Source organism: Onychostoma macrolepis, chromosome 20 (assembly GCF_012432095.1).
Source record: "Onychostoma macrolepis isolate SWU-2019 chromosome 20, ASM1243209v1, whole genome shotgun sequence".
Lineage (NCBI taxonomy): Eukaryota > Metazoa > Chordata > Actinopteri > Cypriniformes > Cyprinidae > Onychostoma > Onychostoma macrolepis.
In genome coordinates this window covers 32,298,029-32,325,283 of record NC_081174.1, presented here as the reverse complement: position 1 = coordinate 32,325,283, position 27,255 = coordinate 32,298,029, and the positions used below count along the sequence as shown (strand labels likewise).

Genomic DNA, 27,255 nt, shown 5'->3' with positions numbered 1-27,255 from the left:
GAGGCCTACGATCAATCAGTTCCACAAAGAAACACAAAACCTGTGCTAATTGAAAGAAAACAAGTTGACAAAAAGATGAATACAAGATTTGCTGATAAAATAGCAATTCATAAGCAATTTGAATGGCTGGTCATTTTGGACTGGGAACAGTACATTTCAGCACAGAACAAGGGTTCAGTGAAAGTTACAGAAATGGAACAATATAACATTAACTAATCAAGAAATACTACCAAACTTTACTTTTATACTGTCAGGTCTGTATAATATGAGCGATTCAAACATCTGAGAAGCTTGAGAATCGGTCATAACCAAACTTGTGTTAATTTTCAATCAGAGTATCACACTGAAGTTATCATTTGTGATGAATGTAATGCGTGTTATGGTACAGTGTGATTAATTCAACAGAATAACACTAATATATGCAAACCCTACTAATGTTGAGTGTGAATTTAAGTATTATTTAAAGCCAATGTACATGAATCATAAATGTCATCTACATTTTACATTTATTTCTTATTTTAGTTTATTGTGTAAGAGTCATGTTGAACAATCACTGATCATGAATAAATAAAAACATAAGTTAATGGCTGATTAATGTGTCATTAAATAAATCAAGACAAAACACTAATATGAAATACTGCAGATTACAGACACATGATCTTATTTGGCAATAAAAGGTGAATAAAATGGACATTAAAAGCAATTAAAAACAAATAATCTAGTAAAAACAAGTGTAAATGACACCGGTGGGTGAAACACCTCAGATCATATAACACTACAACTTTCTAAAAAAATGCTAATACATGTGTGTGAGACACCTAAAATGCAAAGGCATGAACGCACGCACGTGTTTGTGTAGCTCTATGTGTGGTGATGCAGTCTCCTCTCCACCGAGCGCAGCAGCAGTTGTGAGTATTGCTCCAGTAATTCGAGTGTCTCCGGTCCCTCCTCCATCCTCACGGCTCCGGACACCGAGTCCAGCTCCGATCGCACGAGCAGCAGCGCCTCTGACATCAGCTGACGCATCTGCTGCTGCTCCGTGCTGCACTCGGCATCATGGGAGCTCAGCTGAAACACCACACAGCAGTACAGTAATCACACAGTGCTGCAGAGGTGAGAGATTCACAGCTCCGAGGAGAATCAGTCACTCACCGTCCTGTAGAGCCGCGTCGCCGTCCTCACGCTGCTGCACAGATCTGCTGCTGCCCGCCTGCAGAGCTCCAGACCGACCGACGCATCTGTCAACATCATCATCATCAGATCACTGACAGTCTTTCCTTCAGAACATCACTGATACAGACTTATGAGACGCATTTAAAGCTGCTACAAAACTGTCTCAGCAATGGATGCTCTGCAGTGAATGGGTGCCGTCAGAATGAGAGTCTGATAAAAACACCACAATAATCCACAGCACTCCAGTCCATCAGTTAACATCTGGAGAAGACAAAAGCTGAAACACATCCAGCATTAAGATGTTTTTAACTAAAATATGATCAAAGTGTTCTGGTGTGAATCAGGAGAGAAATCTGCAGATCAAGCAGCGTTTACAAGACAAAACAGCTCTACACAAATATGTGGCTGGATTTTGATGTGATGTTAACTGATGGACTGCAGTGCTGTGGATTATTGTGATGTTTTTATCAGTCTCTCATTCTGACGGCACCCATTCACTGCAGAGCATCCATCGCTGAGACACTGATGCAGAGACACATTTCTACAAACCTGATGAAGAAACACACTCATCCTGATCTCTGATGGCACTATGGAAATAAATGTGTAAACATTTTCCTTCATAAAGCTATGAGTATATTTGTAGCAATAGCCTAAAATACATTGTATGGGTCAAAATGATCGATTTTTCTTTTATGCCAAAAATCATTTGTATGTTAAATAAAAATCATGTTCCATGAAGATATTTTGTAAAATTCCTACCGTAAATATCTCAAAACTTACATTTTGATTAGTAATATGCATTGTGAAGAACTTAATTTGAACAACTTTAAAGGTGATTTTCTCAATATTTAGATTTTTTTGCTCCCTCAGATTCCAGATTTTCAAATAGTTGCATCTCAGACAAATATTGTCCAACAAACCATACATCAATGGAAAGATTATTTATTCAGCTTTCAGATGATAGATAAATCTCAGTTTCCCAAAATTGACCCTTATGACTGGTTTTGTGCTCCAGGGGAATATAAGAAATAAGACCAGCCGTAACGAATGACTGTGAGAATGAGACCGCATGAACTCACCCGAATCACACGGACGGCTGGAGGAGAGCGAGAAGAAGGGAGAGAGGCAGAGAGGAAGGAGGCCAGACGAGTGAAGAAGAGGAAGAAGCAGCGGCACAGACGCCAGGAGGACGGAGGAAGAGCGTCGGCGCTGCAAACCTGGATCATCAGGAGCGTCAGACACCACAGAGAAAGCCTTCGGCGCCGCTCGAGCCGAGCTGGAGGAGGAGGAGGATGAAGACGAAGCGCTCAGGTCAGCGCGGAGCTCCTGAGATGAAGCCGATCGGCTCAGGCTTTCGGTGAACGGGCCGCTCAGGCGCTGACACACACGGGGTCTGACAGCTTTCGTGGGCAGTGTTTTAGAAGTGTTTGTGAGGAGGGAGGCGCTCTTCTCGCAGGACGGCGCGGGGATCGAGAGACTCTCGCAGGAGCCGCTGCTCAAGAGCAGGCCGTCTCCGCTGGACACCGAGCGGCTGGCTTTGGCCCTGGAGCTGGTGGTGGGGCTCATGTAGGAGCGGCTCTGGCTCGGACTGTCCACCTTCTCCAAACTCAGCTTGGGCTGGACGGGACGCGCCTCTTGCCGCAGACGGGACGGAGTCAGGGACCTGCCTGCTGGGAAAAATCATACAAAATAAGACACATTAAAGGGATAATTCACCCAAAAAGGTACTGTTGTGAACGTATGTCCACAATTGACGCAGTAGAAACGAAAATGTGGAATAAAGTCGTTATTTGTATTTTCGTAGCTTCGTAACATTACGGCTGAACCACTGATGTCACATGGACTACTTTGTCGATCATCTTGTTACTTTTCTGTGGCTTGAGCGTGCGTGGTACTTCCCTTGCTGTCTATGTAGGATCAGAGAGCTCTGAAATTATCAAAAATATTTTAAATTGTGTTCTTCTGAAGATGAACGAAGGTCTTACGGGTTTGGAACGACATGAGGGTGAGTAATTAATGACAGAATTTTCCTTTTTGGGTGAACTACCCCTTTAAAAGGCACCAAATGTAAAGGATGGTTCACCCTCAAAAGAAGTCTTCGAAGTAAACAGGTCATTTTTCAGAATAACTTTTTACATTGTTTATTTTTCATGCAGATGCACTTTAGAAAATGACCCAGTCATACTTGAATTATTAATTCTTCAGAGCTATTCAAGTCATCTGCTGAAAATCTGTATTTTTCCCCATCACAATATATAAAATCACAGAAAAACAAAACAAAATTGCAATGTCAATTTTTTTCCCAATATTGTGCATTTAAAAAAAAAGGACGAAAACTCTCGTAAAAGAATCCCATGTGACTCAGAGTGATCTGAAGGCATACAGTAGGGTCTAGTGAAAAATAAACCAAAAATGCTATTGATTTAGCAAAAATCTTGACCTAATCATAAATGCTCTTTAAAACAATTTGATCTCCAACAGTGTCACATATTCCAGAATTAGTGCCATCAAACGATTAATCACATCCAAAACAGACGTTTGTGTTTACATAATATATCCATGTGTACGGTGTATATTTATTATGTGCAAATAAATACAAACACATGCATGCATGTATATATTTAAGAAAAATGTTGTGTTTATATATTAAGTGTATTTATATATAATATAAAATATAAGAATATAAATATAGAAATGTATATACATTTTCAAAATATATACTGTATGTATTTATACAGTAGTCATCATTTGAAGTGGATCAAAAGAGTGACAAGAATGCATTTTGGTTTTAGGACAACTTTCATGAAAGTTTTTGATCCACTTCAAATGTTGACTACTGTATAAATACACATACAGTATATATTTTGAAAATGTATATTATATATAAATACCCTAATATATAAACAACATTTTTCTTAAATATATACAAGCATGTGTTTGTATTTATTTACACATAATAAATATACATAGTACACAGATATATTATGTTTTTATTATGCAAGTAAAGAATGTGACAATGTTTACATATGCCAAACACAGAATCCCATGAACCGAACATATAACATAAGTAAAAAAAAAAAACATAGGCTAAGTAAAGAACGTGACATTATTTACATGCGCCAAATGTAGAATCACTTGGACAAACAAACATACTGATAGCCAACATTACAAGTCCATTCTGATTAGCTCCTGTATTTGCATTCATGTGTGTGTGTGTGTGTGTGTGTGTGGATATATTATGTAAACAAAAACGTTTATTTTGGATGCGATTAATGGTTTGGTGTGTTTCACAGATGGTTTCACTCACGCTCATTGCTCCGGCTGTGCGCTGAAGCAGATTTCTGGAGTCCCCCTGCAGTCCTGCTGACGGGGCAGGAGACACGGCTCAGGTACGGGTGGCTCCTCAGGGGCCCGGGGCCGCTGACTGATCTGCCAGACGGATGAGGAGACACAGAGAAAATCATGCTACCGTCTCAAAACACTCAGCTGGAGTAAAGCAGATCATCGTGGGAATACCTTCTAGAGGACGTCTGTCTGTGCAAACTTCCTTCAGCTCTCATCTGAGACCCTGAGAACAAATCAAAGAGTCACAAACATTACATTCATGCATTCAGCAGATGCTTTGATGCAAAGCAACTTACAAAAGAGGAACGAGAACTCGCGAGGGTTCACCTGCATCACTGGCGTCTGTCAGCGTCTCGGAGCTTCTCCTCCAGACGTCTTCATGAACGCTCTCAGAATCAGAGATCAGCCGCGTGTTCCAGCCACAGGATTCTTCATCAGAGCCCAGCGCCTCCACATCTGAGAGGAACCAGTAACACTTCACAATAACCGCATGTGAATAATCATGTACCAATTAAATATTGCTTTAATATGAATGTATTCATGCATTTAGTGACATTCAGGTGTGAATATTATCATGCACTATCCTGGGAACTGATGCCATGATTCCCAGCTTTGAGTTACAGGAATGCTCAGATAAACCACACGACCAGAAGCATCTCACATGGAGCACCAAGATCATGGGTTCGATTCCCAGTGAACGCATGAACCGATCAGATGTGTACTTTGAATGCACTGGAGGTTGTTGTGGATAAAAGTGTCTTTCAGTTCTGAATGTAAATGAAGAGTGCTTCTTCAAAGGATGTTTTCCACTAACAGAGGACCACTGAACATCACTGCCAGTGAAACAATCGTTAGTGAAATATTCACCGTTTTAAAGGTGTGCTGCATACATCTGATAAAGCAAAAGCTTAGACACCATCACTGAAAATGATAGTTAATGTTTTGTAACATTGTACTAAAACTTACTGACTTTGCTCACATAGGGTATAACAAAAATATAATAATATTGATAATTTTTGAACTCTCTGGGGATTTTGTTAAACTTGGGGTGTTCCTGATCAAAAATAACTGGCCCACCTAAAATTGCTTGTAATTTTCTCATTATGCTATATTATCACCAAATTCTAGATTCGATATTCTTGTCAAGCTTGTTTTCTTTCAGATTGCAGAGGTGTTGTATTTATTTTTACAACTGATTGATGGCAGACCTCACTGATCTGACCTCATGCTCCTCAGTTTTTAGGTGAATATTGGCATTATTATCCACAATGCTTTTTTTCACTCAAAAACTGATGTGCATGAGCTCAGATCAGTGAGGACTATGATCAATCAGTGCCAAAAAGAAAATCACAAAACCTGTGCTTATTGAAAGAAAACTAGATGGTGAAAAGATTGAATCCAAGATTTGGTGATAATACAGCATGAGAAATTTACCAGCATTTAAAAAAAAAAAAGAAAAGAAAAGAAAAAGAAAAGGCTGCTCATTTTTTGACTGAGGACAGCAAATTAGGCAGCAGCACAAGGGTTACATTTTTAGTAGTTTGTCATTTTTATTATGTCTATATAGTTTTTATAAATCATTCACTCATTTTAGTTCATTTAATTTTAGTTTTTTAGTACACCAAGTCAAACCAAAAGAAAACGAAAAATGTAACTAGTTAAATGTAATTTTAGTTAGCGTTCATTTACACAAGTGTTTTTTGTTTAGTTAACTCAGGTTTTACCGTGGTGTCGGGGGTCTGGACTGGATCCTCCGCTGCCGTAGCCCATGGATGCGCCGCTGACGGGACTCTGGGCTTCTTCTGCTCTCTCCTCGTGCTCGAGGGTCTCAGACGGAGCCTGTATCTGGTAGGACGGTCCGGGCAGACTGCTGGTGCTGGGACAGTGATCCGGGTACAGAACCACACCCTCGGGTTCAGGAGCGCCGGCGGGAAGCAGCCAGGCCAGGGGACGAGGACGCCGGAGACTCCAATCCTGAACAACACAGAGAACCACATCAATGAAGCCTGGAGAACTAGAGACGCAACCGAAAATATTCGGCTGAAAAAAAATTCATAATCAGTTTCAGCTGAAGCTGCTCTGTAATATGTGGTGACGGATGCTATAGTGAACTGATCATCTCTTCCTCTTTACTACTAGTTACAGCAGCAAATAAACCTGAATTAACATCAGAACAACTCACTTTATTATCTGTGTCTTGTCAATGTCATTCTGTCGCACTGTGGAGCTTCTGTCACCAAAACAAATTCCACGTATGTGTAAACATACCTGTAGGGCTGTCGCGGTGAAGGAAGTTCCCTTGCGGTCATTTTGAGTGGCTCAAAACTGTATATTATATTTTATTTACTTATTGTAAGCATTTATTATATATATAAAATCTGTGTTTGTATGTGTTACGACGTAAGGTCATATTCAGAAACCAATGAAACCGAAACTAAATCACATTGAAACAGGAAGTCAAGTAAACAGAAGAGAATGACAAAATAACAGTCCACATAACGGCGCATAAACCTGACAATAAAATCTTTAGGCTATTGTTGGCCTATAAATATATAAACAGTTGGTGCTGATCCTCGAATCTGACTGACAAGAGACTTTTTCTGTTGATATTTCACCTGCGTGTTCTAGACGAGCTGTCAGTCAGTGCAGTTTCATTGTTAGGAACTGTCTTCGAGTGAGTCTTTAAACCGTTCATTCAACTACATGTTCAAATACGCCGATTCATTCAAAGAGAGATGTATGATGAAACGCACGGTTTAAATCATTTTAACTTTGAGCGCCACTTTTAAAGCCTCAGCTGACCAGCAGAGCATCGATGCTCAGACAGAGATTTCGCTTTCCTTGGTCATGACAACCTGTTTTCACAAATATACACGACTCGGCCTGAAGGACAGACGCAGGTAATCGCATGAGATCAGTCGATCTCTCTCTCATTCGCTGTCTGTTTAGGCTTGTTAAGTGCAAAATCTACTGAGCCGCTTTACAAATCAGCATAGTACACATTGTTATCATCATTACTAACTAGGGATGCACCGAAATTAAAATTCTTGGCCGAAGCCGAAGCCGAAGCCGAACAAAATGGAACACTGGGCCGAATACCGAACACGGTTTTTCGCATTCTTTTTCCCCAGGACTGTTTTTCCATTTTTTTTATTTATTTTTTTTGTCACCACTGCATAAATTAAATATCCAAAATGTGCTTTTTACTGTTTTGTCCTGCTTTTCAAAAAAAATAAATAAATAAATTACAAAACAACAATTTAAAAATATTTACTTAACACTGAACATTTTTTAACATTCTATCAGACATTATACCAACAAAGCAAAATTTAACTAAAATTAATAAGTTACTAAAATAATATTTTTGGGCCATTTTGAGACCTCCTTCTTGAATCAGGCATGTATTTTTTACTGTACAAATAAATGCAGCCTTGCTGAGCAGAAGAGAATTCTTTTAAAACATACTACAGATCCCAATTTGAACACTATTGTGAATGTTATAATAAATGTATAGAGCTGTTGTAGGGTAATTATTATTATTTTTATTTTACTTTACAGAACAACAGTAAAATTACAATACTAACATTTATGAATGTTGATGGAGTTGTTGCTTTTTCTTAGACTTTATTTTGGCAGAAACCCGCTGGAAGATTTTAGTGCTTCTTTTTATTGACAACAGCATGCAGATATTTAAATGATTCTCATTACGAAGTTGGGAAGATGTTTGTAGCACTTATCACATTGTCATGTGTCTTTAAAAAAAAAAACTGTTACTGAGCAAAAGACGAGTAGGCTACAGTGTTTTAACGCAGATGTTCCTCGCGCTTTGGACTTTGAACCCTGGCACCGCGAGCTCGTGCAGCACTGTTTGAATACATGCAATCCCTGCTTGTATTAGAAAACATAACATTCTGCAGTTTATTTACTAATCAGTTGAGGCTATTTCGCGATTTCAATCATCATAGTAACCAGCATCAACCACCTCTTCCTCTTCTCATCGGAGACATGAGATGCAGCGCTAAGCATCTAACTGTCGGTGCTTCGTGCTTGGAATTATTTTTGCGTCTTTCTCTGACAGTTTTAAATACTTTCACACTGCAGACGTGTTTGCTGCATTAGTGCGCGCCTCTATTTGATCGCGTCACGTCATTGTTCGGTACAATTTATTCGGTCTTTTCGCTTATTCGGCCGAACACCGAAAGAGATTTTTTTGCTATTTTCGGCCGAACAATTTCGGTTGCCGAACATTCGGTGCATCCCTATTACTAACTTATTTAATATTCAGTACACATGCACGAAGTGTAAAACAAGAAGGGCATAACCTTATACGGAAAAAGAAAACGTAAATATCGCGGTTGCTGCAGTTGTTGCATTCCTCTGAGGTTATGCTCGGTATTGCGGTTATCGCGACAGCCCTACATACCTGGCAATAAAGCTAATTCTGATTCTGAAAGCAATCATGAATGATGCAATTCATCAATCAGTGATTCAACGGCAGAAAGACATCAATAAAACAGCTTGAGATCCATAATGTCATGCAACATTTACCTCAGAAAAGACATTCAGTGACCTTGAACTCAATATTCAGCTAAAAATATAACTCTAGAGAGGAGCTCTGACACTGTAAGCTCCACTTTAACCTCTTGTCTAGACGACATTTGTCCTCTCTCCTCCAGGCCAGCACGGGCTGCCCCTTCTAACCTCTGGTTATCTGATGTTCTTCGTGAGCATCGGACCAAGCTCAGAGCGGCAGAGAGAAAATGGCGCAAATCAAACGATCCTTCGAGCCCGAGTAGGTATCAGTCTTTGCTCTCATCTTTCTCTGCTGAAGTCCACACTGCCAAATCCTCACATTTCCACAACAAGATCAACAGTTCTCCAGACATGTGTAATCTCTTCAGAACATTCAATTCTCTCCTCTGTCCCCCTCCACCACCTCCCACCACTTCTATAACAGCTGATGATTTTGGCACTTTTTTCACAGACAAAACTAGAACAATCAGTAGTCAGTTCTCACCTCCACGCACACACAACCTTCAACCAATCACATCCACTGATAAAACTCCCATCTTCTCCTTCTGTCCCCTCACTGAGGCTGAAGTATCCAAACTTCTCTCCAGCCATCCTACAACATGTCCTCTAGACCCAATCCCCTCACACCTTCTGCAAGCAATCTCACCCACGCTCTTACCGGCACTCACACACATCATCAACACATCCCTCCTCACAGGCATCTTCCCCACTGCGTTCAAGCAGGCTCGGGTAACCCCACTGCTCAAAAAACCTACATTAAACACTTCTCTTATAGAAAACTATAGACCTGTCTCTCTCCTTCCATTCATAGCGAAAACACTTGAACGAGTTGTCTTCAACCAGGTATCATTGTTTCTTTCACAGAACAACAAACTGGACGCTAAACAGTCAGGTTTCAGGAGTGGCCAATCAACTGAGACTGCGCTACTCTCAGTCACTGAAGCAAATTGCAAAAGCCGATTCCAAATCATCAGTCCTCATTCTGCTGGATCTATCTGCTGCTTTTGACACGGTCAATCATCAGATACTCCTGTCCACCCTCTCATCACTGGGCATCACTGGGATTCCACTTCGCTGGTTTGAATCCAATCTCATTGGTAGGTCTTTCAGGGTGGCCTGGGGAGGGGAGGTATCCAAAGCACATACACTGGTCACTGGGGTTCCTCAGGGATCGGTTCTTGGACCCCTCCTCTTCTCCACATATACTACATCACTGGGTCCCATCATACAGGCACATGGCTTCTCCTACCATTGCTATGCTGATGACACACAGCTCTATCTCTCTTTTCAACCAGATGATCCAACGGTAGCTGCACGTATATCTGGCTGCCTGGCGGACATCTCGGCATTGATGAAAGAACATCACCTTCAGCTCAACCTGGCAAAGACTGAGCTTCTTGTCTTCCCTGCCACTCCGACTCTACAGCATGATTTCACCATCCAGCTAGGTACTTCTACAATTACCCCATCAACTTCGGTCAGAAATCTTGGTGTAATCTTTGATGACCAGCTGACCTTCAAAGAGCACATTGCAAAGACTGCTCGATCTTGCTGGTTTGCACTACACAACATCAGAAAGATCAGGCCCTTTCTGACGGAGCATGCTGCACAACTTCTTGTCCAGGCCCTTGTCATTTCTAGGCTGGACTACTGCAATGCTCTTCTGGCTGGACTTCCATCAAACACAGACAAACCTCTACAAATGATTCAGAATGAACTGGTCTTCAACGAGCCCAAAAGAGCCCATGTTACACCTCTCTTTATCTCATTGCATTGGCTACCAATCGCAGCTCGCATGAAGTTCAAGACAATGATGCTTGCTTATAGAACAACCACAGGCTCAGCACCCGCCTACATGCACTCACTATTAAGAATCTACATCCCCTCCAGAAGTCTGAGATCTGCTAGTGAGCGACGCCTCGTGGTACCATCACAAAGAGGCTCAAAATCACTCTCCAGAACATTCTCGTTCACTGTTCCTGGCTGGTGGAATGATCTTCCCACCTCTATCCGGAGCGCTGGATCCCAGTCAGTCTTCAAGCAACATCTGAAAACTCATCTCTTTCGACACTACTTAACTTCATCCTAAACTTAGAAAGTTTTTTTTTTTTTTCCCTCTCCATTTATTCCTTCCCTTTGCTAGCTTGTACTTATTTGAACAATGCCTGAGACTTGGTGTTACGAGCACTTCCTCTGTCTGATTGCCTCTTCAAGATGAATCGCTTTATGTGTTCCCCAATTGTAAGTCGCTTTGGATAAAAGCGTCTTCAAAATGACTAAATGTAAATGGGGAGCATTTTGATCAATATATGCATTATTACATTTCCATTACATTTTTACTGAACCTGTTCTTCAATATTTAATGTTTGAGTAAATCCATCATAAAAATTATTATAACAACAAAATGGAGTACAACTTAATTATTCAGTCTTCAGTGCAGTTCAAATGATTATTAACTGATGAAATGCGTTAAAGTAATGGTGACCTGCAGGCTGGAGGTGCTGCATCGATCCTCGTCTCGCAGTCGATCAGCGCAGCTTCTGCTCTGGACCGGAGCTTCAGAGAGAGTATCCAGCTGCCGCAGCTCCAGCATGGACTTCACCATGAGCTCCAGAGACCCCACGCGACAGGACCAGCGTCTGCGCGGACGAGACGCCACCACAGACACAGTCGAGTCCACAGACGCATCCTGCAGACACATCACAAACAGATCATGAACGTCTGCAGAAGTTTTTTTCATTTTTTGATGGTACCAGTTTTGTGTCTAAACCAGGCTTCATTTCTCATGTTCAATGAGAACAAACAAACCTAATATGGCTCATTCATTCATGAAAACACATTTCACATCTTGCAACTTGATCATTAGGATTGACAGTAAACTGCCAGAGACTGACTGTAGTGTGAGATACAGACCTTCACTGGACTCCAGTGCGTTTCATCAGATGCACCTTTATAAGAGAAGACCACAGGATCAGACACAGGATTCCACATCACATTAACATCTGTGAGTGTGTGCGTCAGTATTATTGATTAATTATTGATATACTATTACATACAATATATACACTATACTATATATTTGTTGTGTTTTTGTCATTTTTATTAGCTTTTTTAATGTAAAATATAGTTTTCATTTTTATTTACATTTTAGTTAAATTTTAGTTATTCAAGTTAACCTAAATTAAAATGAGAAATACTGCCTTGGCAATTATCTGAAATAGCTAAAGTTTTTCATATTTTAGCATTGTAAGACAGTTATAACTGAAAAAGCCAAAATTATTATAGTTTTTAATCAACATGTTGAATTATGATAATGTTGTTGTATGTTTTTGACATTTTTGTTCGTTTTTTTAAATGTCCATATCGTTTTTATTAAATTTAATTTCAGTTGTAGTTATTTTAGTACATCAAGTTACACAAAATGAAAAAAAGAAAAGAAAAAGTAGTTTAAGCATTTTTTGTTTGTTCATTTGTTTCAGTTAAAGTTTATTTTATTTTAAAGTAACATTTTTTAACAGTTTTAGTTGACTATAATAATCCTGGTTTGTACATACCGAACCATATTTTGAGGGCAATATTTTGTATCTAGACGTATATACACACACATATATACATGTATTTTCTTTTAACTGTAAAAATGCAGTTAGTTTTGTGTTATTGTTAGGTTATAGTATTTATACACAGCTGTATAGAAGAAAACAGAAGTCCTCATTTAGAGTAAAGGTGTGTGTTCTGACCAGTCTCCTCATCAACACTGTCCTCTGTCCTCTGTCTGATGTTCTTCTGTCTCTCGGTCTCTTCATTTGTCTTCATGTCTTCATCATCTTCCTCCTCCTCTCGGTCGCTCTCAGATGAGCAGCTCATGATGGATGTAGATCTGTGCAGCGTGAATCCAGTCATGGAGGACCGTCTGAAATAAACTCATTTATATTAAACTAAACACAAGCTTTAATCCATCACATGCACATGATGTGGATGTCAAACTCTCCTGTACCTGAAGGGATTGTTCCTAGCACTCGATGCGCTTTGACGGCGTTTGATCACAGAAAGTCTCTCCCTCATGTTGACGGTGAGTTCAGGAACGAGACGCCACACAAAGATACAGCTGAAACACAACAGATGCGGTCAGTGAGATTCACAGCATGACAGGAACTGAACAGAAGCACAGCTGGAGTCAAACCTGTCAGCTGAAGACGAGAGCAGACGTCTGCAGTCACTGCTGAACCTCAGAGCTGTGATGATCTCTGCAAACATGAACGCCATAATCACAAACACAGTCTGAATCACCACAATCATCAGACACGATCACCATCATCGCAGTCATAATTAGGGTTGGGCCGATAGACGATGCCATCATCGATGACTGACAGACATCATGATGTTGAGCCAGCACCCCCCAACCCACCCCCTCTCCTGCAATCCGCCGTTTCCTAATACCGCGTTCGGAAAGAAAATTAAGAATACAATGGAACCCCTAAAGAGAATAAATAGCCTAAAAAAATATTTAAAAACTTTCTTTCGCAATTATATTATTGGTTAATTATACTGTATATAAATTGTGGGCATCAGAGAGCACTGAAGAGAGCACTCTCATACGTCGAGATTTGTGATCACATGGACTTACTATGGAGCGGCAGTACTTACTACACTTTTTACAAGATTAGATGTTTGTCACTAGTGCACAGGTTCTGCAAATCATTCGCCATCGTTCTATCAGTCATCTCTCCTCACTCTGTGTTTGTGGTGGTAAGTGAACTTTCATGTACTGTAATGTAACAGGCTACCACTAGCAAGCTGCTAACCATGTCCCTTTAGTGGCTCCATAGAACGTGTTTTGTTTTCCGTGCCTTTCTGAATACGGATTCACGCTTACGGCACACCCCTAACCCCACCTGATGTCATCGTCCATCACGATGATTCACTGTAGACATCGCCCAACCCTAGTCACAATCACCATCATCATCACAGAGTAATACGTTACCCGAGTGTCCGAACACGCCGGCCAGTCTCTCTCCAGTCTGGAAATCAATCAGACTGATGTTCTTATCAGAGCAGCTGGAGGCCACGAACAGACCCGACGGGTCAATCTGAACCTGCAGAAACAACAAACTACACTTCACTGACAGAACAACAACATAAATAGTAGAACCGGGCAGATTCATGACTGAATGGAGCGATTCACTGCTGGCTTTCAATAAAACTTGCCTAAAATTTTTTAAATTGGTGCTACATTACTAGAAAAAAAAGAAAGGCTGTGGCGATCCCACAAAGTTTTTCATTTTCATTTAGTTTACTTGATGTACTAACATAACTAATACATATGAATGACATGTCTTTAGTTTTTATTAAGTTTTAGTTTGTTTTCAATTGAGTAATTATAATATTTATTTATTTCACAAAAAGTGTATATTAAAATCAACATTCATGAATGTAAACGTACCCAAATTAGCCTAAAGGCTAGTTTTCATTGGTAATTCCTTTGCCAGGTGTTATTAGGCCAAAAAACTAGAGAAATAAAAGCAGCAAAATAGAAATACAATAACAACGAAATACAACCAAACTTGCCGAAGCTGCCATATTTCTCACAGCGAGCATCATGGCAGACGCCCACATCCACTATAATTTTAAAAATAATACAGTTTTGTGTCACGGAATGTAGTTTTAAGAGCATTTTAGGTGAGAATGCACTTGTTTGGACTTCAAATATGCTCAAATATGTTAATAGACGTTATCTTTATTAGAAAATTTGTTTCGATTTTTTCGGAGCTATAGATCTCCGGGAATTTACACCTGGCTCTGATGTCTCTATAATAGTTAAACGGGAGATATAATTTGTTTTGGGTAAATCTAACGGGAAGTCTTTGGTCTCATTAATCTATTATTTGTTCCAGAGCAAATAGTTTTGGCAAAATCTCATCATGTTTATGTAACTTCAATGCTGTATATCAGAGCGCTGCCTTTGTACTTTTGACTGAATTGCCTAGCTACTTTTATGATGGCTGTTGTTGTTTACTAAATATTATTATTCAATAAATAATATTTTATACAAATAATAGTAGGATTTTTTTATTAGGAAACCGTGTGTGTGTTCGTGATGTTGATTTTAGTTACATTGTTCCGCCATTAGATGGCGACAAGAGACTTTTTTTTTTACGAGTCAGCAGTAAAGACTTTTAAAGCTTTAGTTATTTTTTCTTTCAAAACCAGTTTGTACGCAGCCAACAAACGCACCGAGCAGCGCTGTCATCAGAAAGCACCCTTAACAGATGAAAGGATAGTATGAGCCAATAAAAACCATTGACAGCCAATCAGACACAATGTTACGGTTATTGTTCTTGTTGTGAACAGCTTCTACACATGTTGGGTGTTTGTTTGAGTCACTGTGAGCACTATTTGAGCCATGTATCAGTGATCTGACCTTCAGCAAACCGCCGTCTTCAGTCTGAGAGCCGCTGAAGCATCTCTTCTGTTTGCCGCTGCTGATGTTGATCACTCTGGAGAACCACAGACACACAAGAACATCATCAAACCATCTCATCAACACAAGCCTCATACTCTCAAATCAACATCTCCTCACCGGATGCTGCGGTCCTGACAGCCGACGGCCGCGTACTTGCATGTGGGATCTACGTCCATGTCATTAGGAGTCGCTTTACGAACCACATGATGAGTCCGCTTGAATTCGGTTCCTCTGGACGTCTAAACAAACCAGGTTAGTATCGTTAACTAAAACCATTAAAACACCTCTCAAATACACAGTTGTGCTGCCTGTTTGTTTATTTGTTTGGATCCCCATTAGCTAGTCTTCCTGGGGTCCACACAACACTTAAAATTCATACATTACATACATAAAAAAAAAAAAAAGAATGAAACATTTTTCACATTCCATGAACACCACTTAAAACATTTCTTCCACCCTTTTAGTATATAAAACACCTACTATAAAAATTATTGCTCATTCAATTAATTCTTATGCCTCAACTTTCTATAGATAGTGAGCTTGCTCTAAACACTCATGTAAAGAAGTTGGTTCAATCTTGTTTTTATCAGTTAAGAAATATTTCTAAGGTGAGACGGTTTTTGAATATTAAGTGTACAGAGAAGCTAATTCATGCTTTTATTTCTTCCCGTCTTGACTATTGTAATGCCTTGTTTTCGTATTTGAATCATCGTAATTTATCACGCTTACAATTAGTACAGAATGCTGCAGCCAGATTATTGACACAAAGTTATTTCATCATATTACACCTGTTTTAGCTTCTCTATTGGTTACCCGTTTATTGTAGGATTGATTTTAAGATTTTATTATTGACAAAGCGTTTAATGGCTTGGCATCCATGTACTTAGCTCAGCTTCTGAGACCGTATGAAACAGGGAGATGTCTTAGATCTTCTTTTAACGAATTGCTGGCAGTTCCAAGAACTACATATAAAACCAAAGGAGATAAAGCATTTGCAGTGAGGGCTCAAAAACTATGGAATAGTTTGCCCCGAGGATATTAGAGCATCTGAATGAGTGTCTGTTTTTAAATGTCGACTGAAAACGTACTTGTATAGATGTGCTTTTAGTGTTTTGTGATGTCTTATGTATTTTGGGTTTGATCTTTTTTGTTTCCTCATATAGTGTGTACAGCTCTTCATGAATATATTTACAATGATTGTGTTTTTATACCGTGTAAAGCACTATATAAATAAAATTTTACTTACTAAATAAAATAATCCAAGGTGTGCATTTACCTGCCTTTTAAAATCTGTTTTGTGTTATCATAATTAATGACCGTGGTGATAGATTCCATGATTTTTGTGCTGTTTTATTATGAGAAGAAGTGATATGGATTCATATCTTATAGAAACAGGAAAATGAACTTGCGATGCGCTACAGATGATGTATTTTTCTCTCGTGTGAAGTTAAAAGCAGCCAAACAGACTCTTCATTCAGGAGCACAGTGCACAGACTGAATCCAGATCAGAGGCTGTGGTGGTTTTTCTCTGGACTCACCCTGTGAGCGGTGTGGATGTAAACGCTCTTATCCGCTCCGCAGCTGATGATCCGCAGCTTCCCGTCACCGGCGGCTGGATCCAAACGTCAAGGACAACCACAGAAATCACAAAGATCAACACCCATCGCACGCTCGTTTGGGTATTATAATGACAGGGAATAACGAGCTCTCACCAGCGAAGCGGACAGACGTGACGGAGGACGAGTGCTCATCCAGCGTCTGCAGCAGACCGTAGTCTTCCTCAGCGTCCAGCACGTGGATCAGTCGATCTCGACTCGCGGTGGCCAGCAGATTCATGCCTGCCAAACACACATTCATAGTCACACACACTCACGTCTGCTGATCTGACCACACACACACACACACACCTGATGCAGGTTTGGAGTATTCCAGACACATGATCTCAGAGTCGTGGACTTCAGCCTTCACCAGCTCCTTCATACACGTCAGATCATGAATCCTGTCACCACATCAACATCATCATAAACCTCTCAAACACTGGAACACTTACTCATGTGTGTATATATATATATATATATATAAACAGTATGAAAACGTAAAAAATAAAAACGCATACATATATATATATATATATTTATTTTTTTAAATGTGTGTCCCTGCAGCACAAAAGCAGTCATAAGCAGCACAGGTATATTTGTAGCAATAGCCAACAATACATTGTATGAGTCAAAATTATACATTTTTCTTTTATGCCAAAAATCATTAGGATATTAAGATCATGTTCCATGAAGATATTTAGTAAATTTCCTACCGTAAATATATAAAACTTCATTTTTGATTAGTAATATGCATTGCTAAGAACTTCATTTGGACAACTTTAAAGGTGATTTTCTCAATATTTAGATTTTTTTGCTCCCTCAGATTCCAGATATTGTCCGATCCTAACAAACCATACATCAATGGAAAGCTATTTATTCAGCTTTCAGATTATGTATATAATCGCAATATTAAAAAAAATGTACCCTTATGATTGGTTTTGTGGTCCAGGGTCACATATTTAAAAGGGATGTAAAAAATAAAAATAAATTATAAATAATTTTATAATTACACATATACATATACATATATATAAAAATAAAAAAAAATAAAAAGTACATTAAAAAAATATAATAAATAATCAAATACATTTATAAATGAATAAATAAAAAGAATAAAAAGAAAAGAAAAAATAATTTGAATGAAATATATAAAATAAAAGTAAATAATAAATGTGAAACCTGAGTGTGCCGTTTCTGTCTCCGGACGCCAGGTGTCTCCCGTCCGGACTGACGCAGATGGTTCTGATGCCGCTCGATCCCTCGGTGGTTCCCTCCACATCCAGCAGGGCGGCGGTGCTGTCATCCATGTAGAAGATGTGATGAAGATCCTGAGAGAGTTCAGAGTCACTTCATCACTCTTCATCGACGGACATCACCACACTCGCGCTCAGCGGCCGGACTTACGTTACTCAGGACGTTCCTGCTGCGAACGCCGTCTGAACTCCAGAGACGCACAGAGCCATCAGACGAACACGTGAGGAACGACTCGGACTCGTCGCTGTTACTACAACACACCTGCAACAGAGTTTGGGCAGATCACGTCATAACTCAGACTCTTAGTCTCTTCTGCTCGCCAACGCTGCATTTATTTGATCAGAAATACTGTAAAAACAGTGAAATATTATTAGAATGTAAAACAGCTGTTTTCTATGTGAATATGTGTTAAACTGTAATGTATTTCTGTGATGCAGCTGTATTTTCAGCATCATTACTGCAGTCTTCAGTGTCACATGATCTTCAGAAATCATAGAAATGTTTGTTGAGCAGCAAATCAGCATATTATTGATTATCATCAATGTTGAAAACAATTGTGCTGCACAATATTTGTGGAAACTGTGATACATTTTATTTTTCAGGATTCACAGATGAATAGAAAGTTCAAAAGAACAGCATTTATTTGAAACAGAAATCTTTTGTAACATTATAAATGTTACTTTTGATCAATTTAATGCGTCCTTGATGAATAAAAATGATTTCTGAAGATCATGTGACACTGAAGACTGCTGTAATGATGCTGAAAATACAGCTGCGCATCACAGAAATACATTACAGTTTAACACACATTCACATAGAAAACAGCTGTTTTACATTGTAATAATATTTCACTGTTTTTGCTGTATTTTTGATCAAATAAATGCAACCTTGGTGAGTAGAAGAAACAATTAAAATCTTAATCTTAAGTTTTAGGGTTAGGGTATTTAAGCAATAAAGGCTGTTGAAAAAGTGCGTGGTCACAGAAAAAGCTATAATATTGATAATCAATGCACGTGTGTATGTGAGCGGATGTTCACCTGTAGATCCCAAACACAGGCCGAGTGATAAAGCGCCGAGTAAACTTTGCCCACTTTGCGCAGGTCTCGCGTGTCCCACACGTATAAGCTGTGGTCATTATACACACAGGACAGCCAGTGGTTCACGGGGTCAAAGGTCACCGCCACTGAGTCTGGGTAATGGGCGTCTGGCGCTCTGCTGAACAGATGACTGAAGAACAGAGGAGAACGGATGAGATGTCCTTAAGTGTGAATCTGCGGGGGTTCTTTCGCTGCTAATTACAGCCGTTAATGCGTTCACAGAGCTCTAATGCTGCAGATCTGGCAGGAATGAACGTTACACAACTAGATCTGATCAAACACTAAACCCATAAACCCGTCCGGTGTGAGACGGCTCCGACAGAGCACACAGAGAGCTGTGATCATGTGCATTCAATCAAACACACGTCCAGACCATCTCACCACAAAAACTACATCTAAGAATCATATTCCCATTTATATTTTTTATTTATACTTACTTTTTACTTGACATACATACATATATATATATACATATATATATATATATATAAAAAAATTTAATTTACAGACTACAAAACTATTTGTTAAAAGCAATTTTAGTTGAAATCTGCATGTCTGGGTAATGTGTGTATTATTGTTGTCTCACCCGGCCTGAGTGACGGCCGACACGTCGATGCCCAGATGATGAGGACGGGGCAGTGTGCCGATGAAGCTCAGGTCAGACGCTCCAAACACACGCACGGTTCCATTCGCACACGCACAGAAGATCAGGTCCTCTGTCACCGTCAGAGCGTGAGCAGAACTCGTCTGCAGTCACACACACACACAGAGTTCAGCACAGGCGTGTCTCAGCAAGCGGAGGTGATCTGCTGTGACCGCACTGACCTGCAGATGGACCCAGCGGTCCAGAAGCCTCCGACTGTTGAACTCACACAGCAGACCGGACGCAGTGACGCAGAAGGTGCTGCTGGACCTCGAGCCTCGTCCACACGCCACGGCACAGAAGAAGTTATTCTGCAGCTCCCCGAGGAGCCCGGAGCGGCCCATCAGCGGCACGGGACGCGCGCGCTGCAGAGCATCATGGGAACACTCCAGCAATCATTAAAGCCTCTCTACCTCAACTTCTAACTACTACGCTCTTTAAAAACGAAGTTTCCATGAGGATGTTTTCTATTTCTATATTATGAATGAATGAAAACACACTCTTAACTATCTGATGGTACAAATCAGCATCTGAAACTCTCAAAATGAATTCCGTAATGAAGCTGGTCAACAAAAGTTCAGTGAAAGAAGCATTTTAACCAACAGATGAATGTTATTCATCCACATCAGAGGCTCTAAACACATTTGATATTTTACTTTAAATTTCAACACTTCTAATATAATTAATTTAGTATAGCTGAATATAATGTGTGTACATTTGTAATTTCTTGCAATAAAGGGACCAATTAAACATCACAATAAAATGCAGCATAGAAAAGGTATTAAAAAACAACCACCGCAAAAATAAATAATCCATTAAAATTAACCAACAGGAACTAGCTAGTTTAGGAACAAATGCTGGCTTGAACATTCAAGAATTTGATTAAAAATAATAATATTTTTACTACAGTGAATTAAATATCAATTCAACAGAATGTCAAAACTGTTTGTTTATATCATCACAAAACATAACTATATTATTGTCCAGCTCTAATTCGTTGAATGCAACTATAAGGCATGAAGATATTAAGATATTAGGGATGCACCGAATTTTCTGCCGCTGAAAATTATTGGCCGAAAGACAAAAACACTGAAAATATTTGCTGCGCCAGATTTTATAACAAGCCCCTGCTCAATAATCCGCTCTATGAACGTTCCGCTCGTGCTCAGGAAATTTTGTTATGTAGTATACTTGTTCTTGTTTGCAATAACACTACTGTGCTGTAACTGTAAAATGATGCCATCCATGTTCACGGATCTGTTCCACGCTATGCTCTGCTCACATGTAGGACTATACATTATTTGGGTTAGTCAAAAACAACAACAAAAAAAACATCTGATTCTGTTGCATTGAATTAAATAAAATAGCCTAAAATATTGATATTTAATATTAATATATTTTCTGTCCAATTTTATTGTTACTTTCCATAAAAGTGTGGTTATTTTATTGCCTTATGTTTTTAAATTCAGAATCATTAAAATTATTGAGTTAAATGAAAAAGTATAACAAAATTACTTTTTATTGTTTATATATTAAATTATATATATTATATTAAATAATAAAAGCATTTTCAGTTTTCAGCCAAGTGCATCCAGAATTTTGGCCCAGAATTTTCATTTCAGTGCATCTCTATAAGATATTATAAACATTATCATGATTTTCAGTGAAGCTGCTTTGAAACAGTGCGTTTGTGTCTGAAGTAACTGAAAGAAGCTCCAGAGATGGACGATCAGACATTTAAAATTACCAATAAATACAAAATAACAGTCTGTGTGTTCACTGATCATAGAGTTTGGAGAGAAACAGGAAGTGGTTTTCCGTCGTTAACGTACCTGATCGGCGTGAGACGGCTCCAGATACCAGAAGCGAACGTGTCTGTTCCCCGCCGTGACGAAATGATTCCCGTCCTCGGAGAAGGACACGGCCGTCACCTTACTGGACACTTTATTCGCCGCTATCAGAGCGTTCTTCTGCAGGAACGACAGTGAACACGTGTGACGAGGCAGTGACGTGCCGCAGGGCATGATGGGTAATCACTAGAGGTGTAACGGTACACAAACATGGTTCAGTGCGTACCTCGGTTTTGACGTCACGGTTCGGTATGGTTTCGGTACAGCACAAGGATTTTTTTTTTATATATAAAACAGTTTACTGAAGAAATTCCTCTCGCTTTAAATAAATTAAATTATAATTAATTTAAATATTATCTACATCAGCATATGCTGTAAACTATAGGGAGCCCTTTGACATCACTATAAGATTACAAAATTATCAACACAGCTCAAACTTAAATTCAAATACTATTTATCTTTAAATAAAATAATCAACGCTCAACTTACAAAAATAGTATGCAAACATGTAAACTGCACATAATGCAGTTAAGTTAACTTCTGAATTATAATATTTCTATTTGTCGTTGAAATATATTTACTTACACAGAGGCTGTCATAACAAATTAAATAACCTAATTAAGACAATACTATAGCATAACAGATAAAGTAAACATAATGAAGTATAGTCTAATATTTCTCAAAATGCTCTTCTCTAGACTTCATTAGCAAATAACGAGCTGTAGACGCTGATGACTTGCCTGAAGTTAATGAACTGCTGCGTGACGTTTTGTTTACAAGCTGTTTTAATGACATCTTTCCACGGTCGAAACACCCGAGATGTTCATTCATGTTTATTTCACGTTAAAACTAGTAATAAAGAGGAAGGATGATCATGCTGCCGTCAGAATTTAGCGTACCGAACCGACAGACACATACCAAAATTTTTGGTACGAATACGTGTACCGTTACATCCCTCGTTAATCACGTACCTTCCAGGCCCACAGGTTGACGCTCATGTCGTGCTGCGATCCCACGCTCACAATGTATTTGCCGTTGGGGGAAAAGGCCACACAGGACACACCGTACTTATGCTCCAGCAGCTCAGTGACCAGCGATCCCTCGCTCACGTCCCACACACGCACCGCCGCCAGATGACCGCTCTGAACAACACACACCAACCAGTGTTAACCAGCCACACAACCACTGACCACAACCACACACATGCGACTGATGCTGACCTCTCCAGTGACCAGATACCGGCCGTCTGACGAGAACGACAGCGTGCTGATCGCCTTCCTGAAGAACCAGAGAAGATTCACAAACATGTAACAGTTCACAGAAATAAACATGCTGTAAATGTGCTCATCCTCATTTCATCTGAGATCAGGATGAGTGTGTTTCTTCATCAGGTTTGTAGAAATGTGTCTCTGCATCAGTGTCTCAGCAATGGATGCTCTGCAGTGAATGGGTGCCATCAGAATGAGAGTCTGATAAAAACATCACAATAATCCACAGCACTCCAGTCCATCAGTTAACATCTGGAGAAGACAAAAGCTGAGACAAATATAATCCATAATAACGCTTCCTCCAGTGAAAAAGTGCATCTGCTGTTGTCTCTCACATCAACATCCAGCCACATATTTGTTTAGAGCTGTTTTGATCTGTGCAGATTTCTCTCCTGATTCAGACCAGAACACTTTTTCACTGGAGGAAGCGTTATTATGGATTATGGACTCTATGGTATTTTAGTTAAAAAGGTCTTAATGCTGGATGTGTTTCAGCTTTTGTCTTCTCCAGATGTTAACTGATGGACTGCAGTGCTGTGGATGATTGTGATGTTTTTATCAGACTCTCATTCTGACGGCACCCATTCACTGCAGAGCATCCATTGCTGAGACACTGATGCAGAGACACATTTCTACAAACCTGATGAAGAAACACACTCCTCCTGATCTGAGGGTGAGCACATTTACAGCACGTTTTCATTTTTGGGTGAACTATTCCTTTAACATCTGGATGACTCTCAACACAAACACTACAGTATTTACGGCTGACGTTACTGAATGACGTGTGATACTGTAGTTCTTCACCTGGATGAGTTGATGAGATGCTGCTGTGTGTTTTTGGCTGGGTTCAGTAACACAACGACACACCTGAATGAAACGGAAACAAGCACTGCGTTCACTGCATGAGTCCATTAATAGGCCTAAATCTTCAACTAATCTTTGTATTTTCATTAAAAGCTGGTTAATCGCTGTAATACTCTTGGGAAAGAGCCACGAGGACTGAGATCTGCTTTCCTTACACTTAACAACACACCTACGGTAGAAAACACTAGCAACATAATATCAATCAGGTAGATGCCATAATTTGATGCATTTCTCAATTTAATATATTTTATGTCTTTCCACAAAAATCATACTTAAACTAAATAACAATTAAAACTAGTGCAAGGCTTTGAACAGACTGTTCATCATCCCTCGACATCATTGTGTCAAATCAAACAAGATGAAGGTCAATATGCATCCATTAACTTCATATATGATCTTTATGCATGTTATGAACTCACCCGGCCGGATAGGCCACCGTTCCTGAACACGGATTGCATGTTAAACCGCTGTTTCCCGCAGTCGTGATGCCCAGAACTTTCTCTAGAGTCACCTGAGACGATAGAAAGAACACGAACTATTATAGAATCCACACAGACAGGGGTCAAAATACAGATCACTGTATTACATAGACAACAAAACATTTATGGGTGAATCTTAACAAAAATTAAATAAATACTTTTACATATTATATATAAATTTAAAAAAAGAAACTAAATATCTAAAATAAATTACACTTGAAATATTTATAAAATAAATATTAATAATAAGTATTTAATAAATTATAATCGATATATATATATATATATATATATATATATATATATATATATATATATATATATATATATATATATATATACAAAATTACTAACACATATATAAAATACACACACTATATACACATAGCAAGTTACTGAAACGTAGTTATTTTCATGGGTTTCTTTTTTCAAACAGTATTTACAGCGGGAAACAACTTATCTAAAGATAGCAAGTTAATTTGCTTTACTGTTGATGAATGACATTATCATTGTTTCTCAGACCCAAGACCTTCCACGCTGATTCATGAGCTCAAAGTCAGCACAGGAGCATCATGGGAATGTGCTGATGTGTTTAAGAGGTTTGTTCTGTCGATATCATCGACTCTCGTCCCGATTTTACCACAGTGATGTTGACATATGAAAGCGTCAGAAAAACACTGACAACATCATCTGTTCGCAAATCAACATGAAAACACTGAGATCTTCAGTAGATTAACGTCATACAAGATCAAAAGACAAACTAATCAGCGAAATAAACACAACACACAGCCAGAAACAGATCAAAGGACGCGAACTCCTCAGAACACGCAGCGGTTTGTTTCAGATTTCATTTGTTACAGCGATGAAACATTTGATAATTGTAACAAACGTCTGGCTGGTTTTGATACATTCTGTCGCGGGTCTGAAGCGCAGCGCTACAATAATAACTTTACCTTGTTGGACAGACTCTCTTTGATGCGGCCGCTGCGGCTCTTTCTGAGTTTGATTGACGGCGAGCGCAGGAGACTCTTAATGCGACTCTTGATGGTAAAAGCCTCCATGTCCCTCAGAGTCCTGCATTCACACACGAGCGAGGTAAATCCAGTAAAACACCACAGTAAACTCAAGCGAGTTTGAATCTCCAGACTCCAGCGCGCGGCGCGTCATGGACCTTAGCGGCGCTAATCAGCGCGTCCTGCGACCTGATTGGCCTCTGCGACGCATGACGTGTCGCTGTGATTATATATTCATGAGTATGATAAAGACACAAATTGAAAGTGACGCCTCCATCAGGCCCGTGTGATCCGCGGATTATTTGCTAAATTTAACCATAACGGAGTGAACGTTTATCAATGTAACCACTATGTATTGGAAATAATCCTTAATCTGATTCCATATAAACTTCATAAATTTATATATTTCATGTCTGATAATGATGTGCAGTCAGAGAGCCTGCATGCACAGTTGATGAGACATGTATATTGACTCAAAACGTTATCATAATTGCAACAAATCCAGAAATGCATGAAACAGATACTCCTGAATGACATTTTTTTTTAATCAATCAGTTGAGTAAATGATTAAGTAATTCATTCTTAAAGGTAATCATATATTTCTTTACTGAATTAATTTATAAAGACACTTACTAATGTAACAATTAGGGCTGTCAGCGTTAACTCAACTAATTACTTATGAAAAAATAACGAGATTAAAATATGTTAACACTGTTAACGCACTGGCTCCGCCCCCAGACCTGTACATCATCTTACACTCTAAAACATGCTGGGTTAAATACAACCCAGCACTGGGTAAAAGATGGACAAACCCAGCAATTGGGTTGTTTTGACCCAGCGGTTCATTTAAAAAATGTTTAAATGTTTAACCCAACCTTCTGGGTAGTAACCCAATCGCTGGGTCAGAATAACCCAATTGAGTGTACATTTCATACAGTTGACTGTTGACAAATATGATGCAGGGTAACAACTCCATAAATGCAGTTATGCCCTAAAATTCAGGATATTGGGGCATAAATGGCCCTTTATGTGTATTTGTCTCATAATATCATACGAGCAGCGAGAGCAGTATCACACGAGTGCTGTTTGTCCCGCATGCAAATGTGATTTTATACAACAGTTCAGTAAATAAGAAGTTAATATTGTGTTATATTTTAAACACAATATTATGTGTTTTTGCTCAATTCTGCAGAGAACATATTACCTTTAAAGCCACAGCAGAATTGTTGTGTGTCTCTGAGCAACACAGCAGTGTTTAGTTTCTGAATGAATCCGCATTTTGAACGAATCGTGTGAACCAATGATTCAAAGACCCATTCATTATAACAAGTGTAAAATCAAACGTAAAAGATATGAGCGACAGGCTTAATTCATCTATCTGTAAATATTTTGATGTTGATGAAATTTGCTCATTTTTGGTCTTGTTGAAGAAACAGCTGCCCTTATGATTGTTGTATAACCAATAAATTTTGGGTTGGTTTAAGTTTTTATATTTTTAACTCTACTAATAAAACCCACAGTTTAATGCTTACAGATATTATTTTTTATTACGGAAAACCAAAATCGTTATCTCTTGAATATGTTAATAATTTCTTAATTTTATGTGCAATATCGTCTCATATTGCACATAATATGTGTCTCTCTCGTTTCATCCCTGAGGCTTATAAATAACAAAAAC

At 39.1% G+C, this 27,255-nt stretch overlaps 1 protein-coding gene across 1 annotated transcript; it reads right to left on the bottom strand.

The window, feature by feature from the left end:
* Window positions 1-506: 506 nt before the first annotated feature.
* Window positions 507-25,767, bottom strand: LOC131526693 (mitogen-activated protein kinase-binding protein 1-like). The gene is made up of 29 exons (XM_058755083.1): window positions 25,518-25,767; window positions 24,505-24,596; window positions 24,026-24,088; window positions 23,174-23,231; window positions 22,925-23,095; window positions 21,936-22,073; window positions 20,286-20,468; window positions 20,047-20,207; window positions 19,401-19,590; window positions 18,514-18,624; window positions 18,289-18,437; window positions 17,419-17,510; window positions 17,224-17,349; window positions 17,050-17,123; window positions 15,629-15,750; window positions 15,470-15,545; window positions 14,033-14,144; window positions 13,232-13,295; window positions 13,046-13,156; window positions 12,789-12,961; window positions 11,965-11,999; window positions 11,537-11,740; window positions 6,243-6,492; window positions 4,846-4,974; window positions 4,690-4,741; window positions 4,481-4,602; window positions 2,391-2,843; window positions 1,153-1,238; window positions 507-1,068 (listed from the first exon to the last, which is right to left on the bottom strand). The coding sequence occupies exons 1-29, from the start codon at window positions 25,623-25,625 to the stop codon at window positions 862-864; spliced, it is 3,912 nt and encodes a 1,303-aa protein (XP_058611066.1). The 5' UTR covers window positions 25,626-25,767; the 3' UTR covers window positions 507-861.
* Between the last annotated feature and the right edge of the window lie 1,488 nt (window positions 25,768-27,255).